The sequence below is a fragment of the Pelodiscus sinensis genome, chromosome 1 (genome assembly GCF_049634645.1).
Source record: "Pelodiscus sinensis isolate JC-2024 chromosome 1, ASM4963464v1, whole genome shotgun sequence".
NCBI classification, from domain to species: domain Eukaryota; kingdom Metazoa; phylum Chordata; order Testudines; family Trionychidae; genus Pelodiscus; species Pelodiscus sinensis.
Window position 1 is genome coordinate 325,358,421 of NC_134711.1, and position 22,142 is coordinate 325,380,562.

A 22,142-nucleotide genomic window follows, 5' to 3' on the forward strand; every position below is an offset into this window, starting at 1 on the left:
GCCTGCACTGCTCGCAATGGCCCCGCCCGGCCCAAGTCCCAAGGGGCATGCAACAGGCAGCGCTTCACCCGCCTGCCCTCCCCAGCCTTCCCTGTCGCTGAGCGTCATCACGGACGAGGAGATGAAGACGGGCGACCCGAAGGAGACGCTGCGCCGGGCCAGCATGCAGCCCTCGCAGCTCGAGAGCACGGCCGCCCGCCGCAGCACACTGAGCGCCGTCTGGGCGGGGGGCGCCGGCGGCATCGCCACGCGGCAGCAGAGGAAGCGCGGTGCCGACGAGACGCACCAGGACCCCGACACCCCGGAGGTGAGAGCCCAGCTGAGCCCTGCCCCACTCGCGGCATGAGGGAGCCCGGGGGCAGGATTCCCCGTTGGGGACAAGTGCACTGCTCCCTGGAAGGATGGGCTGGCCGGGGGAAGAGCTGGGGGGGAGAGGGGGGCGATCACCAGTGCCTGGGGGCAGCCCGTGGGGCGCTCTGGCTGGTGCCTCGCAGCCTAACAGCTCCCGCAGGGGTCCAGGTGGCTGCTAGCTCCTGTTCCGAGCAGGCTCAAGCTCTCCTGTGCTCCCCCCACCCCTCCTCCGGAGCAGACTGAACTGCGGGAGCAGGGGTGCGGCTGGCTGGGCGGGGAATGCTCTCCCTCCAGATGCCTACCAGCCCGGGGATTGGCCTGCCCCTGCCCTCCAGCAGCGCTGCCGGATCCCCCTCCCGTCGGCTCCCCTGGAGGGAGGGGCACACACAGCGTCTGCTGGCTGCTGGCGGGGAGCGGCCAGCCAGGCTCCCAGCTCCGCCTCTCTCCCTGCAGTCCAAGAAGCCGACGAGCTGCTTCCCGCGGCCCCCGACGCCCAAGGAGCGGACGGAGGTGCGGAAGCGCGGCAGCAAGAAGAGCGAGCCGCAGGCAGCCAGCAAGCAGGTGAGCGGCGCGTCGGGGCCCCGGCTGCGTCCCAGAGCAACGCTGGTTCGCGGGGGGCGCTCGGGATCCACCCGGCGGGATGGGCTGCCAGCACGCGCGCGGTTCCAGACGCCAGTCAGCAGCTAGGGCTGGGGGCGCAGGCCGGCGGGGCGGGGCCGAGTCGGACGCCACAGCCCTGTTTTCTTCCTGCAGCCCGACCGGCGCCAGTCAATGGCCTTCAGCATCCTCAACACCCCCAAGAAACTGGGCAGCAGCCTCCTGCGCCGCGGAACCAACCGCAAAGTGACCCCCAAGAGCTCCCCCCGCGGCAGCGCCCGGCGCTCCCCCAGGATAGCCACAGCCAAGTCGCCCAAGGGGAAAGGCAAGGTATGGAGCCCAGCAGCCCCCTCCCCCATGCTGCCCGTCCTCGGCCAGCCATCTGCGCCAGCCTGATCTCCTGCCTGTGCCAACGCAGAGCCCGGCCTGCCCCGCCCCGGCTCCCCGGGAGTTGGCTGACGCGCTGGACCAGAGCGGGGGGCAGCCAGGCAGCGAGCCGAAGCTGCAGAGCTGAGCGCACCTGGACTCTGGCTGGGGAGCTTTGTGCTCAGAGCCCCGTGGGGCGCAGGGCTGGGCTACCGAGCGCTGCCAGGAGAGGCTGTGCAGGCGCCCACGGGCCTCCCCCGCCTTGCTGCAGCCAGTCTCGTGTGGCCTTTGACAGAGCGTGGTGCCTGGCCCCGACGCGTCCCATGAGAAGGCAGCGACGTCACCTGTGTCCCTGCGTGTGGCGCCGCCGCAGGACTCCCAGCCGGCCTGGGCCGCCCCTGGGCTAGAGGTGCAGCGAGGGGCTCTGAGCACTGGGGGCAGCACCGTCTAGGGGGCCCGGTGGCCACTCCCTCCCCGCACTGACTGCATCCCAGCCCGGCTTTGGGGGGCAGCACTCGGGCCTCCCACTGTGGGATATGGGACACTGGCTGCCAGCTGGACTCTGCCCCCTGACCAGCTGGGAGCTCCCTGCCCTGCCAGGGGAACCTCCCCTTCCCAGCCTGCCCCTGCAGCAAAACCAGGCTGCAGCCGGGGGCTGTGGGCCCAGGGGTGCTGGTGCATGGATCCCCTGCTGGGGGCTGCGGGCTGCCCTTCCCCTCTATCCTGGGCCCGCCTCACCGAGGGGACTGTGGCTGGTGAAGGTCTGTCCCCGGGTCTCCGCTGCCTGGGCTCCGAGCCCCCCTTGAACCTCCGCTCTGGCTGTCTCATCCCGCTCCACAGACTGACCCGACTGCTCCTTCCCACAGGCCAGCCGCAAGTCGCCCAAGACCATGAAATTCTAGCGCCGCCCGGGCTGAGCTCTGCGCTGGGCCTGCTGCTCCCCCGGCACCTCGGCTCCAGCTTTGGCCTTTTCACTCCCTCCCTGCTCGGCCGCCCTCAGCCTGTGTCCGTGAGACCCTCCCCCGGGCAGTAAAGCCGGTGCCCGAGAGCTCGGCGGGACGTCCAGGGACCGAGGCTGCTCACCGGGCAGGCTGGCTCCGGAGGGGCTCTTCCAAGCAGCCCCCGCCGGGGCAGGACAATCCGGGAGCTGGCTGGAGAGGAGTCCCCTGGAGAGAGGAGAGCCGGACAGGCGTCCACACTTCTGAGCAGAGCCGTGGCCGTGTGCGGTCTCCCGCCAGGCCAGCTGGGGCAGGTCAGCAGCCGCATCCTTCCCCAGCTCCTGAGGGGCGCCCGGTTCCCACGCGGCTGGACTCTCCTAGCTTCTCTAGCCAGCCCCGCGCAGAGCCGTGGGACCTCACGGCCCCTGGACTCTCCCTTCTCCCCACGCCGTCTACACTACCAGAGCCGCAGGCGCGTGTACATAGCTAGGACCCTGCGGGGGGAGGCACCTTGGCTCCTGAGTCGGGGGCAGGGGGTTCTCACCAGGGTCCCTCTTGCATCTAACTCTAGTTTGGGGTGTTCCCCGCCGGGGCTGCCTTCCTCAAACACTAGCTGGGGTGGGTGGGTGCGCTTGGGGAGCTAGGATCATGTACAGCGGGAACCCCTCAGTAGCAACCTGATTCTTCTCTGCCGGGGGGCTGAGGAGGCTCTGCTGGGCTGGCAGCTCCTTGTGGGCCCTGCACAGTAGCCTGGGAGGGCAGCCGGGTCTCTGGCACGGGGATGTGTGGGGTAGGGCAGGGGGGTACTTCCTCCTGTGTACAGACAGCACAGCCTCCCCTCCCCCTTCGCTTTGGTTTGCTTGCGGTGCAGCCAGCTGGGTCTCCCCTGCGAGATGGGTAACACGCCTGGCTGGATGCTGGGGCTAGGAGGGGTCCCATCCCTCCGCCCTGATGGCCAGAGCCAAGGCTGTAGGTCCCACCCAGCTGCCGGGGTGTGGACAGCCCGTCCCCCAGGGGGGCGTGGGAATCTGGCCCCGGGTCCATCGCCAGGCCAGTCAGGGCAGAGCCGGGGGCAGATCTGTGCCAGCTGCCCGCCTGGCTGATGGGCAGGGCCGTGGTGCCCCTACCCACCTGGCAGGGGGCTCCCTCGTTTATACATAGGCCGTAAATTATGTCTCCGATGCTCTTGGCTTTGAGTGTGCAGCGGGCAGACCCGGGGGCGCCTCACCTCCGTGAAATGTCGGTTTTAAACGTTTCTACCTGTAAATAAAGTGTATTTTTCTCCCGGGCCTGCCTCTGCCTCGAGCCTGTTCCTGCCCCCAAGACAGCCCGGAGAGCTCCCGGTGCAGCTGAGAGCCAAGGCCTCGCCCCGACCCGCTCAGCCACCCAGCACGGCCGGGTCCCGCGGGCAGCGTCTCCGGCGCCAGGGGCTGCGTTCAGCCTGGCAGCCACTGACATGGCCCCAGCGCTGTTCCGCTTGGTGCCTCCGCCCCCTCCTGGAGCGGGAGCTGCAGCCCTGGCTAGCCAGGTGGGCGCAGGGACCTGGGCTCGGCTCTCCAGCCCTTGGTGGGTGTGCGGCCAGGCAGAGCTCAAAGCAAAGGTGGCAGCAGGGCCCAGCCCAGCTCCCAGGGTGCAGGCTTCCCCCTCCCCAGCTGGCTGAACCTCCTGCTGTCACATGGAGGAAAGGGGGGTGGGGAGACACAACCCTCTCCATGTCAGCAACCTCTGTGCCCTCTCCTAGCATCCCCCCTCCCGGGCCTCCCTGGAGCTCCTGCTCACAGCCTGTCTCCCTTCCCCAGGCCCACCCTGCTGTCCCTCACCGGAGTCTCAGGCCTGCTGCTTCTCTAAGGGCTGAGCGAAGGAGCCTCCCCTCCCGCATTCAGAGAGCAGCAGCTGCCGTCCCATTGGCCCAGCGCTGTCCTCTGGTTTGCGCCACCTGCTTCCCCTTTCCTGGAAGGCCCCCTCTTCGGCAGGCCCTCGGCCCCGATCAGCCCTGCCCTGATCCACAAGCCCCCCCGGCCAGAGGGCTGCAGCGTTGAGAAATGTCTGGCCCGCGCAGGGCGTTTATTGAACACTGCAACGTGGGCGCAGCCCGGCCCTCGCCCCTCTGCCAGGCAGGTGCTGCCCTCCCGGGCACAGAACGGGCAGGCTGGGAGAGGGGACCCTGCCCCCCTCGGCCGTAGGCTGGGCTCTCCGTTCCCCCAGTCGCTGGCAGGGAATTAGGCAGAGGGGAGCCCCGTGGCAGAGCAGTAGAGGGATCGGCGGGGGGGGGGGAGGAGACATGGGCCTTTACCAGCCCCCACTACTGCTGCCCTGGGCCGACCCCAGGAGCCTCCCCAGCGTGGTGTCGGAGCGCAGCAGAGCAGTCAGGGAACGCGGCTGAGCGTAGAGCTGGGGTCCAGGCACCACGGTGACTCCGGGGGAGCTGCCGTCCTGCCGGCCTCCAAGCAGGGTGGGGGAAGGGCAGCGCAGCTGCCTGAGACGTGGAGGGGGCACTGCTGGGGGCGGCGGTGGGCAGTCTCGCTGCCTCTCACGGGTGGGCGCTGCTGTCCTTGTGCGCGGTCCATGCTTCCTTCCCTGGGGAAAACCACAGGGGCGTTAGTGTTGGATGGGCAGGGGCCTGCCGTTCCCACACAGCTGTGGCCTTGCTCTCCTGGTGCAGCAGCCCACCCCCACAGCCTGATGGTGCCTGGCCTCGGTGTCCCAGGGTCGGGGTTGCCTCCCCTTTGCATCCTGGGGCCAGGGCTGCCTCCCCTCTGGCCCTTGCCCCAGAAAGTGAGGGGGCAGGCTGACTCCCTGCACTCTGAGCTAGCCACTAGCTTCTCCCACCCCTGGCATGCAGCTGTTGCTGGGGTGGAACCCAGCAGCTCCTCGCAGCAAGATTAAGGGCTGGGCTGCAGAGGTGGGGCTCACACCCTAACTCTGTACATCCGGGGGGGGGGGGGTCTGGCCCTTGGTGGCTCCAAATCTTTTGCAGTGGGGCCAGTCCATGCCCATAGCCATGAAGGGCTCTCACCAGTCAACGGCGTGTGTGTACTCGGGGGCTGTCCGTCCTCCATCGTCTCCTGCTGGGGCTCCCAGCCCTGGGCGGGCGGCTCAGGCAGCCAGTGGACCGGCGCCGTGCTCAGCCCGGCTGGGTTCTTCACCATGCACACGAAGGACGTGCGCCAGTCCTGCACCGAGAAGGAGCTGAAGAGCAGCTCCCGGCTCAGCAGGGTCCCCTTGCTGTCAGGCTCCTCTCTGTGAGGGAATGGGGAGGCTGAACCAGCCGCTTGGTGGAGCTGCCAGGGCCCTGTGCAGCCACTAGGGGTCACCCTGCCCCACCCCAGAAGCAGCTGCAGGAACAGGCTCTCGGGCGTGTTTGCAGGGGAGCAAGGGGGTCCTGGTGTTGGGTTGGGGGCCCATTTTCAGCTGCTGAGAAGCCCCCTCCTTGCTGTCACGGGCTTGGCACCTCTCCCCACCAGCCCGAACACTGCCCACCTGACTTGGGATCCAAGGCCTTGGACTGAAATGCCTCTCCCTTCCCCCAACCACCTCGAGCCTGTCCCTGCAGGGATAAGTTCCTGGGGGAGGATCGGGCCAGCCTCCCCACCGGCTCTCCTAGTGGGCACGGAGCCCATCCCTTTCGCTCAGGTCTCTACTCACCTAACAGCCCCTTCGCTCACGGCTGCATCCAGGTACCGGTCCTCCACGAAGGAGCCGTTTGCCAGCCAGTAGACGAGAGACATCCCCGGGAAGCAGCTCCGAGCCTGGCAGCTGAGACTGAAACGGTCCCCTGGACAAGGAGGCAAAGCAACAGTAACCTGGGGTGTCAGGGGGCGAGGCAGGGGCATGGCCCCCTCAGGGCCTGGCTCCGGGGACCCTGGAAGAAGGGCAACTCCTGCCAGGGGAACATCACCATAGGAACGGCATCCCTGCTGGGTGGAGCCTGTTGCCAGGGAACCATCACCATGGGACCAGTATCCCTGCTAGGTGGAGCCTGTTGCCGGGGGAACATTACCATGGGACGGCATCTCTGCTAGGTGGGGCCCGCTGCCAGGGAATACCAGCCCTGCTCAGAGCACCTGTCAGGGGCTGAATATGCCCCCCAGCACTGGACCCCCAACCCTGCTCCAGCCGGGGGCCTTTCCTTTAGCCCGACAGGGCCTGCGTTTGGCTAGGCCCCATTGAGAGCGGAGTGTCTGCTGTGCAGCCCGGAGGCAGGGAGGCTGGCCTCACGTTGGGTGTGACCCACGCCTTACCCGCCCTGGTGTTGGGCCGCCCAGCCTCCCCCTCGCTGTGGCTGGAATAATGCTGGGGTAGGACACGGCAGGGGTGTTAGCAACCCCTCTGCGCTTTGCCCCTGCCCAGTGCCTCCAGCGCGTAGCTGATCCCGGAGAGTCCCTCACCCAGGGCCGGCGTTCTCACAGGCTTCAGGGGAGCAATGATCTCTGGGCGCAGGTCAGCAGCTGCATCTGGAAGCAGAAGGGTTTGTGAAAGGCAGGGAAGGGGAGAAGATCCCTGGGTGCAAACCAGCACCTGGGCCGTGCACAAACACCACAGCACACTTGTTACACGCATGGGGAAACTAAGGCACGGAGCGGTCACCCGTGATGATTGACTAAATCTGGCAATAGTAGAGCCCCCAAATCCAGGCCTAATGCCGGTGGCTGCCGTACATGCAACAGGGGTCCCAGCCAGCCTCACAGCAAGACAGAGCTAGGAAATGATGAACATGGCCAGGGGCAGCAACGTGGACATGGGGCAGGGGAGGAGATAGGGTGAACTGACCCTTTTAAAGCCAATGAGCTGGGCCCTCAAGCCCCTAACAGAGTGTGGGGCATGGCAGGTACTTTTTCACCTGTGGAACTCGCTGCTGCAGGAGATCATCGATAAAACTCTTTGAATTCCTATGGCCAGAAGGTACCATGTCCGCTCCCTGCGACTGCCCCAAGCCAGAGCTCGCCCAGGGATTCCTGCACTAGCCCAGTGATATGTGGCTCCTCAGCGGAGTTTCTGGAGGAGCCACACGGGTTGGACAGCTCCAGTAAAAGCTCTGCCCTTCAGGGAATGAGACCAGCATACGCAGGGGTCTGGGGACCTTGACAGAGTCACAGTATCTGGGGAGCTCTCCCGCACCCTGTCTGTCTGTCCCCAGCAAGGAGACGCAGCTGTTTGTCCCACACGTTCCCAAGCACAAGGACCCTTTCAGGTCCGGCTTGGGCACCATCCTCGCCTTACCTGTGCTTGGGAAGTGGACGCAGCTGCAGAGGAGGACAAGAGGGAGCCAGGGCCCTACACCTGGGAGGACAAGAGCATCAGCATTAGTGAGGCTGTGGAGAGACGGGGGCTGGAGGGGATGAGCTTGTTTCTGCGGGAGGGCGGCTTGGGATCTTGGCCTGGGATCTTGTTCTGCCTCGGCTGGTCTCGCCTGGCTGTGTGACCCTGCCCTGCGCCTCAGTTTCCCCATCTGTACAATGGAGGGAGTCATGCAACAGGGGGCCCCATGCTCTGAGGCTGGGGCTCCATTTGCTAACAGAGACCCCATCGTTGCCCTGTGGCCCCCAGCCCTGCATTCCTCTTGCTGCACTTTTCTGCTACCTCTTCCCTGATGCCCTCTGGCTGCCCCCACCTGACATGGAGGAGAAAGCCCCAGGCCAGGCTGTAATGACTGAAATCAATGGCCGCTCCGCACCTGAGCCACATGAGGGCTCCGGGCCAGTGTAACCAAAGCAGCCACCCCTGCCCCCCAGACATTGCACCACCTTCGTGGCTGCCCCGCAACCTGCAGGGGGGAAGGGAATGGGAACACTTCCCCCAGCCCCATGCTTCTGTCCTTCAGCGTTTGGAGTCATAATCTCACCCTGCTGGTCCCAGCACCCCCATCCTGCTGGGGTCTGACACAATCCCTCACCACCTATTAGCCCCATGTCACAGGGAGGGAAACTGAGGCACGGCAGGCCGCATGAGACAGAGCACTGAGCTGGTGGCCAGGGAGTTATTCCCGCCTCTGTTCAGTCACTGCTACTCTGTGCCTCAGTTTCCCCTCCCACTTTGCTTGGTTTTGCTCGGAAGCGCCGGGGAAGGGGCAGGGCGCAGCGCCGCACCATTGTGCTGACCTCATGAGCAGCTACACCCCATGGCCTGAGCCCAAGCCAGGTGGCACTGGCTGGAGCTGACCCCCCGCCCCCCCCCCAGTCCAGCCCCACAATGCCTGCACAGTAGCAAGACAGGAAGTCACAGGCAGATGTGAGGGCCACCGAGGCTTTCTATTGGGGGGGGGGGAGCTCGGTGCTGAGGACTCCTTCCCAATAATGTCTCCTATGGGGCGGAGGGTGTCCCAAGAATGCAGCCCCCAGCAAATCAGCTTCTTTGTGCTGCCAAAACAAGCTGCCTTGAAAGGAGCCACCCAGGTGCCCCCCGCCCATGCCCAGAGGGCAGCAGCTGCTACTTACCTGGGCGCCTGCGGGCCGGGCTCGGGGAGGGGGCCAGAGTCGGGTGCATCCTGCCAGGCTGGGCTGTCTGCCGGAGCGTGCGGGGACGCAGTATTTATAGCACCGCTTCCTCCGTGGCGGGAATTCCCCAGCGTGGGTGTGTGTGTGGGGGGGGGGGACACGTCTCTGATTACTGTTGGCCCGTTTGCCGCTCAGACATGTCACACCTGGCCCCCAGAGCCCCCAGGCCTGGGAGTTGTGGTTCCCCCAGCACTGAAACGATGGGGGGGGGGCGGTGCTCTTCTATGCGGGGGCTGGCCAGGGCCACGCCCGAGGCTGCAGGTGGGTTCTTGTGACACCGGAGTAAAAAAACCGAAAAATGTCTCCACCGTTGTATCCGCCTTGACGCCCATTTTCAAAGCCTTGGCGGCGCACGGTCACTACACAGCCTCTGGGGCGGGGGCGGGGGGGATGGAGGCCACGGCGCGGCCTTTTCCATGGAACAAAACACCGGGGGAGAGCGTCCTGCCCTGCCCCCCGCCGTGGAGAACAGGGACACAACCCGACGCCGCGTCGGCTCAGGCGCCGCGAGGGGCCAGCCCGGTGGCTTGCACTAGCGCGCAGCCTGGGAGAGCGCCGGGGGCAGACGGCACAATGGGCAGAGCCCGAGCGGGGAGGGCCCAGGCCTGCTGGCAGAGAAGGGGCACTCGGGTCCCGTCCGTTCTGATGGCCGCTCGACGCAGGCACCGCTCGCGTTCACACCCTGGAAAGCAGCGGGCAGCCGGCGCCCAGAGCTCGTGACTAACGAGCCTGGTTAGCAGCGCCAGGCCCCCCCACCCCACTCCTGGGCCACTGGGCGCTGCAGGGGGCGGTGCCCTCGCACGGTCAATGTCAGCACAATGGCTCGCAGCGCCCAATCAGGCTACCTCGAGAGCCCACCACGGACCTGGGTAGACTCCTGCCTGGCCTCACCACCAAAGCAAAGGCCAGGAGGAGGCGACAGGGAGCTGCAAAGGGGATAAACCAACACCCCACGCATCAGGGGGCAGGCACTTACCTCCCTACGCTGCTGCGAGCGCAGTGGTGACCTCCACCCAGCACATGGCTGTGGCCAAACCGACCCCTAGATCTAGCCACATGGAGGGTTGCCAGATGGTTTAACCAAAAATACCGACCCCCCCCCCAAAAAAAAAAAACACCGGGGAGAAAATTCTGTTGAGGAGAAAAAAAAGGGGTGAGACCAAAGTTGTTGAGCGAAAAAAAAGGTCTCAGAGTAAAAAATAAATACACCCCCCCAGCATTAAAACAGCATGGCCCCTTTAAGTGCGTGCAGAGCCGGAATAGGAAGAGAGAGAGGTTGAGCACTAAGACCCAGGGAAGGCATTGCTTCCCCTTGCTTCAGGTCTTTAGGCTGTTTGCCTGCAGCTGTCTTGTTTTTTTGGTGGAGCCAGAAGGCAGCTCCCCTGCTGAACCAGGTAAGCAGGTAGTTCGGGGGGAGGGGGGGTGTCGGGAGCCCAGGGGGGGTGTCTGGGAGCCTGGGGGGGTCCAGGGGCTGGGACCAGTTGCTGAGTGTCGTAAGGTTGCCAAGTGTGTGGTATTTTTGCCTCCTGTCAGGGAAAAAAAATCAGAGAATACCGGACATTTTAGGGGTCCAGTATTTTCTGAATATTTTTGACTGGACAGGAGGCGAAAATACCGGACTGTCCGGGTCAATACCGGACACCTGGCAACCCTAGCCACATGCTGCGTGTCCTCACGTTGGAGCTCGCTGGCTCCCTGGGAAGCGAAAAAATCCCTGGATGCTGCTGGCGCTACGGAGACCGGACTCGTTTGCCGCCAGGCTCTGATCCCACAGGCCAGAGCGTGCCTGTGCTTTCGAAAATGGCTCTTGCCCTGCTCTGGACCCCACTGGAGCTCCCATCCGGCCTGCCGGGGCAAACAGCAAACCCTCGCTCCCTGTAGGGCCCTCCCGAATTCAGGCCACGAGGGCCGATTTGACGGCCACAGGATTTGAGAACTGGGAAATGTCACGTTTCCAGCTGTTTAAACCTGACTTGTCATGGTGTCACTGTGGGGCCTCGCCCCTAAAAGAGATGGGGGAAGGGGGTAGCACACCTGTTGTAGGGGGGTCCTGGGATTGTCACTCTCAGGTCTGTGCTGCTTTCGGAGCTGGACTCTGAAGTGGGTCTGATCCCCTCGGTGCTGTTGGAAACACCCCAACCAGGGGCTCCTCGCGGCTAGTCCTGCCTGGCTTGAGACGGGACGGGACAAGACTTGCTCTGTCTCTGCCCAGCTGCAGAAAGCACCACGCCCCCTGCCCCACACTTGGCTGCAGCAACCTCAGGCTGCTGCTTGGCCCCTGACAGTGTCCTGCTGCAGGGGGAGGCGCCCGGCCGTGGGTCTGCTCTGGTCCCCCTCCCACCGCCAGAGCAGTTTGCACGGGAGAGACAGGTCCTGTCCTTCCCCTGCCCAGTGGGAGCTAGGAGGCCCCCTTTGATGGGGTGCTGCTAGGAACAAGGAGCCATCAGATTTCATGGGGATTTTTCAGGGTGCCCAGTGAAATTGGTTGGGCCCTAACTGGGGGGTACATGAGCCCCATGCACCCCCTGACAGGAGGACACAGAATTCAGAGGTGGATCGAGGGCCGTGCTCCCTGGAAGCTGGGTGCTACTCTGGAGAGATTCCAGTGCCACCCAGCTGATTAGCAGAGCACATTGGTGGTGCACATCCACACATGCCTTGGTGCATACAAAAAATTATTCCGCACGTGTATGGAAAAGGTTAGCAGGGAGCCTGACCTAGGGCCTGGACAAGAGCTTGCCCAGCCTGGGCTTGTTTGCCAGAGAGGAGGTGATTGAGAGGGGCAGGATAACCAGGCTATAAGAACTGATGGGACACAAGGCTGACTGGGAGCGTTGCCTTGGTAACAGTGTGGGCAGGCCTTGTGCTCCCCCTTTTGGCCTGGGGGCACAGCCCCGCTAGCAGCTTAACATGCTGCAGGGAAGGGGCCTGCATGCAGGTCGGCGTGTCCTTCGTCCCCTCCCCTCCCGTCCCCTTCCCTTCCCACCAGGGTTGCAATTGTGGAAAATGCTTGTTATGGAGAACATAGGAAAAAAAACTACAGACACCCAAACTTTCCTGCAGACACAGTCTGATGTCATGGGAAGACAGAACCAAAGTGACCAACAGTCACACTGCTTGTTCCCACATGACCACAGCAACGTTCTTGTGCTGGTGAAACCTACTTCCTAGCCACCTCGGCGTCCTCCTGTTGGGCTCGTACGTTGGCACAGCCACGCTCCCGGGCAACACACGCTGTAGGAATTCTTCCAGGTCCATTTCTGAATCACAGCTCCTCCCAGCATTAGCGCGGACAGCTCATTTCGGAGAGTTAAGTGACTGTCCTGCTGTGAGGTACCGACAGAGGCTGTGGGAGGCAGCTACACCCGGCCCGCTGCACCCCGTCCTCTCCCCAAGGCGTGGGGTGTGTGCTCACGCAGGCCCACCAAAAAACCAACCATGGTCCTGTCTCGGCTTTGAGGCGAACCACGAAGTATATCGATGGTATCACGCGCTTTCGTGGGCACAACCCACGTCTTCAGATGACAGATATGGAGCAAGAGGCACAGGGGCTGAATTATAAAGCAGAAGAAGAGGTCAAAGCCAGAGACAGAGAAGAGCAGCCAGCCCCGCCACCCCCCCAGCCAGCAGCAGGTCAGGGGAGCCCCCACCAGGAGGTTCGCCCCAGGCCCAAGGAGAGACTCTCCACCTCCCCTGTGGCGGTTTTTTTTTTACTGAAATCTAAATGGCTTTATGGACAGACCCAGTTTTAGCCTGTCGGTGAATTTACGGAGGGCTGCCCACTCCCCCCCCCCCCGGAACAGCCACCGGCTGCCCTGGGACTCGGTCTCCTGCTCCCCCCATCAGCTCTGTGCTGCTCCCACCTGTCTGCTCTGCCATGCGTGAGGCTGGGCCACGGGCCCCACACTTCGTGACTCCAAGCTGTGCTCCGTCGGGGTGGGGGGCTTGAAGGGAGCAGCTCCTACCTATGCCGGAGGGTGAGCAAATGCGCCTTACCTGGACAGTGTGGGCCGGGGCTGGGGCCATCCTGTCATCTGCTTGGAGCGGCTCTGGGAGCAGGTATTTATAGGGTGTGGGGCTCTGCTCCATCATCCAAGGGAAGCCCGCAGCCACTCCTATAGGACCGCTGGCCAAAGTGTGCGGGAAGGAATGGGGGGGGGGAGCAGGTGCCTGATCACCTTTGACCTGTTCCCCACACAGCTGTGGGGCACCTTAGCTGGCCTCTCTTGCTGCTGAATGACCCCCCCACCTCCCTGAGACCCCCCCAGCTGCTGACATCACCATCTCTCCCCCCCCCCCAACCACTGCCCTGAGATCCATCCTTCAGCTGCCAACTCCCCCACCTCCCTGTGACCCACCCACCCAGACGCTTGCTCCCCAACCTCCCCGCAAGAGGGACTTTCATTGGGTTAAATACAACCGTGGCCACGCAGACCGGCCTTTGTGTCTGCTCATTTCATGTTCAGTGCTACTGCTTTTATACCGTCTTCACTGGTGGGTTTCTACGGCCACAGAGCCACACGTGGAAAGTCCAGAACGCTGTCGGAGCGGTTAACGGGGCAGGAACAAAGGGGCATTTTGGGTCACGAAGAAAAGGCCCATTAAAGCAGGTTGGGCTCGTGGGCTCAGCCTGTAGTTGGAGGGCTCTGCTAACGCACACAGCATGAGGGAGACATCGTTAGGTTTCAGAGTCAACATGCCAATGACAGGAAAGAGGGCAGGGCGCAGCTCTCGCAGCTGGTGTGTCAGGCTGGCGGCAGACACCACCTCATCCATTACCATCGAGGACACTGCAGGGAGGGGGGATTTTCTTCCCAGCCATAATGATTTCAACTGTAATTTTAAAAATTCAAGTGGATGAGCTGTGTACAAGGAGCCCAGGGCTGGGGCAGCGCTGCAGGATGGGCCCCTCCCCTCCGCTCTCTCCCACCAGGCCCTGCGCTGCAGGACAACTGCTGACTCACGCTGCACTAGAAAGCAGAGGGCCTCCCCCCAGCCACTGTGCCCAGAACCACGCTGCAGGGAAAGCCCTGGGGAGCTGGTGCCATGGCCCTGGGGAAGTCCAAGGCCACAAGGGAAGCAGCCCGTGAGCTTGGCCCGCCAGCTCAGCAACTCAGCCCCGAAATCCACTGAGTCAGCTGGGGGGTTGGGGGAGGGGATGCTGAGTCACCCCAGCGCCCTGGGCCTTTGCAGCGCAGAGCGCTCGCTCGGCGCCTTCTGCTGTAAGCGGGGCAGCCGTGGGGGGGCGGAGGTTGCAGATCGGGGGGAAGATCCCACGTGGGTGGGCCAACGCCTGGTGCTGGAGTCCCAGTGGCTCGCCGGGCAGCGACGTCGCCCCCTGGTGGCCCCCCTCGCTAGTGATGAGATTCCTACTAGTGCCAGCGGGTGGAACGTTCCCTTCCCTCCTGGCCTGGGGTGCCGGCGGTGAACGGGGCAGTGCGCTCAGGGGCATCGCTCTGGGCCCTGTCTGCAGGGATATGCGTGCCAGTTCAGACTGCAAGCTGCTTGGGGCAGGGCCTGCCTCTCGCCCTGTGGCCGTACAGCACCTTGCACACGGGGGGGCCTGATGGCGGTCAGGGTCTACGTGGTGCCTGGGAAATGGGGGCCCCGATCTCAGCTGGGGGCTGTGCAGAGGGACCCCAGGCACAAGGGAAGCAGTTTTCCAACTCTTCTCTCATGACTCAGCGTAATGTGACTGGCACGCGGGTTCCAGGGCGGGGCTGAGGAGCAGAGACTTGGGGTGCAGGAGGGGGCTCGGGCTTTGAGGGCAGGAGGGGCTTCCCCTTGAGCAGCTCCCCGTCAGCGGTGCAGTGGGGGGGCCACCACAGACCATGCTGTGCCCAGAAACAGCCGGCAGCTCCCAGCCAGGGGGAGGGGGCAGAGCCCTGTGCACTCACCCCCCACCTAGGAGCCGAGCCTGCTGCCGGCCGCTTCTGGGGTGCAGCGCAGTCTGCAGGGCCAGGCCAGGCAGGGAGCTGCCTTAGTCCCCCCCGCTGGTCACCTGATCCCCTGCAGCAAGGAGGCCCAGCGCCCGACATGCCCCGTCCTTGGAATACCGCTGGCCTGGTGGAGCGTAACGCAGAGCCGTGCACCGGGCAGACCGGGCCGTGCTGCAGCAGCAGGGCAGAGCAGGACGCGCAGCGAGGGCACAGGGCCCTGCAGCCGGTCACCCTACGGGAAATAAGGAAGCGTCGCTGAGAATCAGCTGAGGTCTAAGGGCAAGCTCCTTGCTCCTGCAGGGCTGGGGCTCAGGCCCCGCTGGGACAGAGGGACGAGGTTTGACCTTTGGCTCCAGTGCCCCCTTGGAGGGCCAAGGGACGTGCTTTTAAACTGGCTCGCCACACGGGCCGGCTTCATGGAACCACCTGCCCCACCCCTTGCTGCTTCCCACAGAGACGACAGTGGGGGGGTGTGTGCGCGCACGCGCGCAGAGGGGAGGCTGCCACAGAGCAGCCTATGTCCGCAACCAGCCCCAGCTTGCTGCCGCAGACAGAGGCTGCTGCATAGGACCCTGGCACAGCTTTTGCAGGAAACTCGTCCCCCCTGTGGACAGGGGCTGCTATCACCCTGCGCTGCTGCCTCTCTGTCAGAGGCAGCAGCGCGGGATGGCAGGGGGCTCCCTGGGAGTGGGGCTAGGAGTGCACTGGCTGCCGGTGTATAGGCAAAAAGTGAAACAACCTCTCCGTTTTTGTGACCGTCACAGTTTCTGTCACGCATACATGACATTCGGTACAACTGCTCAGGAATTGCTACCTTTGCTGGCTGGTTGCAAATTCAGAGGAACTGTGTTTTTTGGTAGAAAAATCTCTCAATTTGCTACCTCCTGGCTAACGGACTCAGGGGATGCTGGTGTTTTGCCTTGGGCGGGGGCCTTTTGCTCCTGGTCCATGGGTCACAAATTCAGGGGAACTGGGGTTTTTGGTAGAAAAATCTCTCAATTTGCTACCTCCTGGCTTACGGACTCAGGGGATGCTGGTGTTTTGCCTTGGGCGGGGGCCTTTTGCTCCTGGTCCATGGGTCACAAATTCAGAGGAACTGGGGTTTTTGGTCCTCAAAACATTTCCCTCAAAACATTTCCCTGAGAATTGTTCAAAACAGGAAATAGTTAGTGAATTTGAAAATAGGAAAATCAATCCATATAACAGTCAGTTCAATTAGAAAATATGAGATGAATATTGCATACATATAAGCAAGGTCAAACAATATTAACATGGCCTGATTGTCAAGCCACTGACAACACAGACATAAATTAAGTTAAGGAGCATGCACAATTCTCCAGAATTGATGTGTAACCAAAAAAGGATGTATTCCATCAATGATGATCTAATGTTTTTTGAGAGTGATATTACCTAGAACCTTGGTTATAGTCATTGCTTGACAAATAATAGAAAACATGACTTAGACAGACAGAAAAGGGACTGGCCACCACAAGAAAAAAAATGTACTTAAAGCTAATAAATTCCGAGTAATGATAAGAACAGTATTTGCAAATACATTAGTAATCAAATATGCTCCGTTATCAATGCATGCATTATAGTCTTCAACTTTCTGCCCTATTTTTCCATGTTTCCTCCCATTGCTCCAGAAGCTACCCTATAAAATGCTGCCTCCTAACCCCTAAAACTCATAGTTCATAAAGCAGATGAATGAACAATAAAACAGTTCTGTATGAATATTGGACAAGTAAACGTACCTTCCATAATGATGTGTGTAGTACAGGAAAGTTTTTGCGTGTTGAAAATATATGTGGAACAGATACTGTAGAAAAAGTATTATGGATGTGAATTAAAAGAAATAAGTAGAACATATGGGATGTGTCTAGACTACAGGGTTTTGTCGACAAAAGTGGACTTTTGTCAACAAAACTATACCTGCGTCCACACTGCCTTTGAGTTATGTCGACATAACGTCGACAAAACTCAGCAGTTTTGTCGACGTATGTAAACCTCATTCTACGAGGAATAACGCCTTTTATCGATAGAGTTCTATCAATAGAAGGCATTATTGCATCTACACTGTCCTTTGCGTCCACACTGTTATGTCGACAAAGCGGCTTGCTTTGTCGACAGAACTGGATGTAGTCTAGACGCTCTTTGTCGACAGAAGCTTTGTCGACAGTATCTGTCGTCAAAAATTCTGTTGACAAAACCCTGTAGTCTAGACATACCCATACATATGAGTATGACTTGATACTCAATACTGCATTTAAAGAATCAGTTAACAAAAATGTTAATTGTCAAAAATAATATATTGTAACTAGATTATAGAGAAAATTGTATATCACTGTAATGGATGTGAGGTTCTGCACAAAATTGGTCCCTGTTACAGATATAGTACTGGGGTGAGCTTAGCAATTCTATCTATTCTACACAGCCGTTAATTCGAACTAGGCGTTAGTCCTCGTAGAATGAGGTTTACCTAGTTCGAATTAAGCACTCCGCTAGTTCTAATTAAGTTCGAACTAGCGGATTGTGTGTGTAGCGCCTCTCTGAGTTAATTCGAATTAACATCTCTTAGTTAGGGTACGTCTACACTACAAAGTTATTTCTAAGTCCTTCTTCACACTTAATTTTCCCAGAGAGAAGGTCAGTGTTCTTGTGCAAATACTCAAGGCCAGATAAGAAAAGGGGCAAGATTTTCTGAAAGAGGGGATGATTTGGAGCAAAATATTGCCAATCTAGACACTGCTAAATTTTTTTGATTAGAACTGTGAAAAGCTCAAAGGAAAATAAAAATGCACTAGAAGACACACAGTGGGATATCACAGTGTATGAGGAATGCAAGGGAAGTTATTTCTGTTCATCACAAGTCACAGGCCCCATCTCAGGACCTGGCTGTAGTGCGGACATGATGTGGCTCAGACACGTGCTCTGTCGCTGGAAAAATCCTCTCATGTTGCAGCTGTACTCTTGCCTGGGGGAATCTCAATACACTAGGACCACTGCCCAGTGTCCCCCTGAATGAAACTGGCTCCAGATGGTTCCAGTTCCACCCCTATGACTCATCTCCAGTTTCACTGTTCCTTAGAAATGATTCTAATCTGCGTCTAGTTCACAGGGATGATTGTCTGGCCACCCTGGCTCTGGTTGTTGCAGCTTTGAATACAGCACAAGTCTGCTCTGTGGCCTGCTTCTGCTACGAACACTGACATGCTTCCTGTGTTGATTTTGTGGCACCTGTGTCTCTGGCCCTGCTCAGATCCACAGCTCAGCTCTGAGAAATGCTCTATGTAGGGTTCCCAGGTGTACAGTTTTGAACAGACAGGCAGGCAGTCCATTATTTTAACTTTCTATTTTCGAAAACAATTTATAAAGTATTATTGATTCAATAGCACTGTCTTCAGCATGTGCTCAGGACGATGGAATGTCCATTGTGACGTAATGGAAAGTGTGCGCAGTATTGGTGAAAACATCTGGCAAGACTAGCTCTATGCTAAGCTGGGGCCAAATGTGTCTGAACAAGGGTCATCAAGCACACACAGAGGACAGGAAACTAAGGGCATCCTTGCTCCCTGATTAGCCTGACCACCCTGTTAATGTGGATAGCCTAGACGATTGGACTCTAACCGTTTTTCAAGGGGACTGTCAGTATCAAGGCAATGATTTCAGATTCAACCCTCCACTTTCTGTTGGTGTTGTGAAATAGCCAAGCCAAACACCACAACTGAGTTTTATTAAGGGAAATACAATGGCACTGTGGCAGCAGGCACAGTAACACAGATGGGTCTGGACCCTCGCCTGTTATCAAGGCTTGGTATTGTGGACAGTGGACTGGTGAGGTGGTGGGAAGTGAAGGGGGGATGTGCAGTGGGGGAGATAGATCTATGGGTGTCAGTGCACTGTGAAGCGAGGGGGGTCTGAGGAGCACTGCAGTTGTGCTGGTGGGAATATGGGGGGAACTGAACAGTTAATGAATATTGGCGGGGGATTATGGGGGGGCACAGGGCATAGCGGTCTGTGGGAGGGCAATAGGCATAGCGATTTGTGGGGGTCTCTGGGTGCTGTGGCACTGGGTCTAGGGGGTTAGAGGGGTGCTAGGCAGGGTAGCACAAGTGCGGCATGGGCCTGCCCACAATAAGAAGCAGCATGATGGCATCAGCTCAGTGCCAGGAGGGCTACTGTATGTCAGTTTGTAAGCAGTGCCCTTGTACGAGGCTGGGTGGAGCAGGGCTGTACCTGCGGTGATATAATAATAAGAAATTAGCAGTAGGGATATATTACCGACCACCTGACCAGGACAGCGATACTGACATAGAAATGCTGAGGGAGATTAGAGAGGCTACCAAAATAGAGAACTCTATAATAATGGGGGATTTTAATTACCCCCATATTGACTGGATACATGTCACCTCAGGAAGAGAAGCGGAGATAAAATTTCTCAATGGCTTAAATGACTGCTTCTTGGAGCAGCTAGTGCAGGAACCCACAAGGGGAGAGGCAATTCTCGATTTAGTCCTGAGTGGAGTGCAGGATCAGTTCCAGGATATAACCGTTACAGGACTGCTTGGGAATAGTGACCATAATATAATAACATTCAACATTCCTGTGGTGGGAAGAACACCTCAGCAGTCCAGCACTCTGGCATTTAATTTCAAAAAGGGGAATTACGCAAAAATGAGGAGGTTAGTTAAACAGAAATTAAAAGGCACAGTGACTAGAGCCAAATCCCTGAAAGCTGCATGGAAACTTTTTAAAGACACCGTAATAGAGGCCCAACTTAAATGTATACCCCAAATTAAAAAACATAGCAAGAGACCTAAAAAAGAGTCACCGTGGTTTAACCACCATGTAAAAGAAGCAGTGAGGGACAAAAAGGTATCTTTTAAGAAGTGGACGTCCAATCCTAGTGAGATAAATAGAAAGGAACATAAACACTGTCAAATCAAGTGTAAACATGTAATAAGAAAAGCAAAAAAAGATTTTGAGGAACAGCTAGCCAAAAACTCAAAAAGAAATAACAAAATGTTTTTTAAGTACATTAGAAGCAGGAAGCCTGCTAAAAAGCCTGTGGGTCCCCTAGATGATCGAGCTATAAAAGGAGCAATCAAGGACAATAAAGCCATTGCAGAGAAACTAAATGATTTCTTTGCTTCAGTCTTCACCGCTGAGGACATTGGGGAGATTCCTGAATCTGCACCGTCCTTTGTGGGTGATGAATCTGAGGAACTGTCCCGGATTGAAGTGTCATTAGAGGAGGTTTTGGAACAAATAGAAAAACTTAATGTTAACAAATCTCCGGGACCGGATGGCATTCATCCAAGGGTTCTAAAAGAACTTAAATGGGAAATTGCTGAGCTATGATCTGTGGTTTGTAACCTATCCTTTAAATCGGCTTCCGTACCTAATGACTGGAAGGTAGCCAACGTGACACCAATATTTAAAAAGGGCTCTAGAGGCAATCCTGGCAATTACAGACCGGTAAGTCTAACTTCAGTACTGGGCAAATTAGTCGAAACAATAGTAAAGAATAAAATTGTGAAGCATGTAGAAGAACATAATTTGTTGGACAAAAGTCAACATGGTTTCTGTAAAGGGAAATCCTGTCTTACTAATCTATTAGAGTTCTTTGAAGGGGTTAACAAACATGCGGACAAGGGGGATCCAGTAGATATAGTATACTTGGACTATAGTATACTTGTGTAAATTACATGGCCATGGGATAAGAGGGAAGGTCCTTTCTTGGATTGAGAACTGGTTAAAAGACAGGAAACAAAGGGTAGGAATAAATGGTAAATTTTCAGATTGGAGAGGGGTAACTAGTGGTGTCCCCCAAGGGTCAGTCCTGGGACCAATCCTTTTCAACTTATTCATAAATGATCTGGAGAAAGGGGTAAGCAGTGAGGTAGTAAAGTTTGCGGATGATACCAAACTGTTTAGGATAGTCAAGACAGAAATAGACTGTGAGGGACTCCAAGAAGATCTCACCAAACTGAGTGATTGGGCAACAAAATGGCAAATGAAATTTAATGTGGATAAGTGTAAAGTAATGCACATTGGGAAAAATAACCCCAACTATACGTACAGTATGATGGGGGCTAATTTGGCTACGACAAATCAGGAAAGAGATCTTGGAGTTATCGTGGACAGTTCTCTGAAAACTTCCACGCAGTGCGCAGCGGTGGTCAAAAAGGCAAATAGGATGCTAGGAATTATTAGGAAAGGGATAGAAAATAAGACCCAGAATATCTTACTGCCCCTGTATAAAACTATGGTAAGCCCACATCTTGAATACTGTGTACAGATGTGGTCTCCTCACCTCAAAAAAGATATTTTGGCCTTAGAAAGGGTTCAGAAAAGGGCAACTAAAATGATTAGGGGTTTGGAACGGGTCCCATTTGAGGAGAGGCTAAAGAGACTGGGACTTTTCAGTTTAGAAAAGAGGAGACTGAGGGGGGATATGATAGAGGTCTATAAAATCATGAGTGGTGTGGAGAGGGCTGATAAAGAAAAGTTATTTATTAGTTCCCATAATAGAAGAACTAGAGGACACCAAATAAAATTAATGGGTAGCAGGTTTAAAACTAATACAAGGAAGTTCTTCTTCACACAGCGTGTAGTCAACCTGTGGAACTCCTCGCCAGAGGAGGCTGTGAAGGCTAGGACTATAATAGAGTTTAAAGAGAAGCTGGATAAATTCATGGAGGTTAGGTTCATAAAAGGCTATTAGCCAGGGGATAAAATGGTGTCCTTGGCCTCTGTTTGTCAGAGGCTGGAGAGGACTGGCAGGAGACAAATTGCTTGATCATTGTCTTCGATCCACCCTCTCTGGGGCACCTGGTGCTGGCCACTGTCGGTAGACAGGATACTGGGCGAGATGGACCTTTGGTCTGACCCAGTACGGCCGTTCTTATGTTCTTATGTTGACACATTGACACTGGACAGACAGTCGCTATGAGGCAGTGGTCACCAACCAGTAGATAGGGATATACTGGTAGATCTTGTATCCTCTGTCAGGTGATCCTGACTGGTGTGGGCAAGAGGATATCAAGTGCCAGCACTTACATGCGCCTCCCCCCACTGCTGTGGATGTCCTGCACTTTGCCTTGCAGCTGATACCACGCCTGGGAGTCTGCTGCTTTGTGTGCATGGCAGGGGAGGAAAAAGAGGGGTGCTGATGTCAGGGTTCAACATATACCATTCTGTATCCTTTCAACACAGGACCAGGGATGGAGTTTTCTTGCAGCTTTAGGTAGTGTTACAGGGCAAGGCCATGGGTGAGCCTGCCTTAGGCACACTCCACCACCATCTAGGAGTCACCAGCAGTGACAAAATGGAGCATACATCACTAACTCCTACCCCTGGCATGAACCCAGTCCTGTATCCAAGCCCTTATCATTGCTCTGAGCACCCATGCATCCAAATACCCTCCCAAAGCCTGCACCTAGAACACCACAGTA

The 22,142-nt window shown here is 57.9% G+C and overlaps 2 protein-coding genes across 10 annotated transcripts in view; one reads left to right on the forward strand and one right to left on the reverse strand.

Annotated features, from left to right (window-relative positions):
- Window positions 1–3,541, forward strand: part of NUMA1 (nuclear mitotic apparatus protein 1) — a 67,903-nt gene extending 64,362 nt beyond the window's left edge. For 5 of the 6 annotated variants that reach the window (XM_075919650.1, XM_075919651.1, XM_075919649.1 and 2 more), the window contains 5 exons: window positions 86–307; window positions 805–912; window positions 1,105–1,278; window positions 1,610–1,723; window positions 2,181–3,541. In XM_075919650.1, coding sequence (XP_075775765.1) covers window positions 86–307; window positions 805–912; window positions 1,105–1,278; window positions 1,610–1,723; window positions 2,181–2,216 — 654 coding nt within the window. In that variant the 3' untranslated portion in view covers window positions 2,217–3,541. The remainder of the gene's footprint in view (window positions 1–85; window positions 308–804; window positions 913–1,104; window positions 1,279–1,609; window positions 1,724–2,180) is intronic. The other variant, XM_075919654.1, reaches the window with a different exon arrangement.
- A 746-nt stretch (window positions 3,542–4,287) lies between these two features.
- IL18BP (interleukin 18 binding protein) lies at window positions 4,288–12,497 on the reverse strand. 4 transcript variants are annotated; one of them, XM_006111777.3, is made up of 6 exons: window positions 11,911–12,497; window positions 7,473–7,532; window positions 6,641–6,706; window positions 5,898–6,027; window positions 5,269–5,492; window positions 4,288–4,829 (listed from the first exon to the last, which is right to left on the reverse strand). In XM_006111777.3, exons 1-6 carry the CDS (start codon window positions 12,002–12,004, stop codon window positions 4,783–4,785), a joined length of 621 nt encoding a protein of 206 aa, XP_006111839.3. In that variant the 5' UTR covers window positions 12,005–12,497; the 3' UTR covers window positions 4,288–4,782. The 4 variants fall into 4 exon arrangements, with proteins under 4 accessions (XP_006111839.3, XP_075775772.1, XP_075775773.1 ...); XM_075919657.1 differs by lacking the exon at window positions 11,911–12,497 and adding an exon at window positions 8,687–9,837; XM_075919658.1 differs by lacking the exons at window positions 7,473–7,532; window positions 11,911–12,497 and adding an exon at window positions 8,687–8,806.
- Window positions 12,498–22,142: the final 9,645 nt, after the last annotated feature.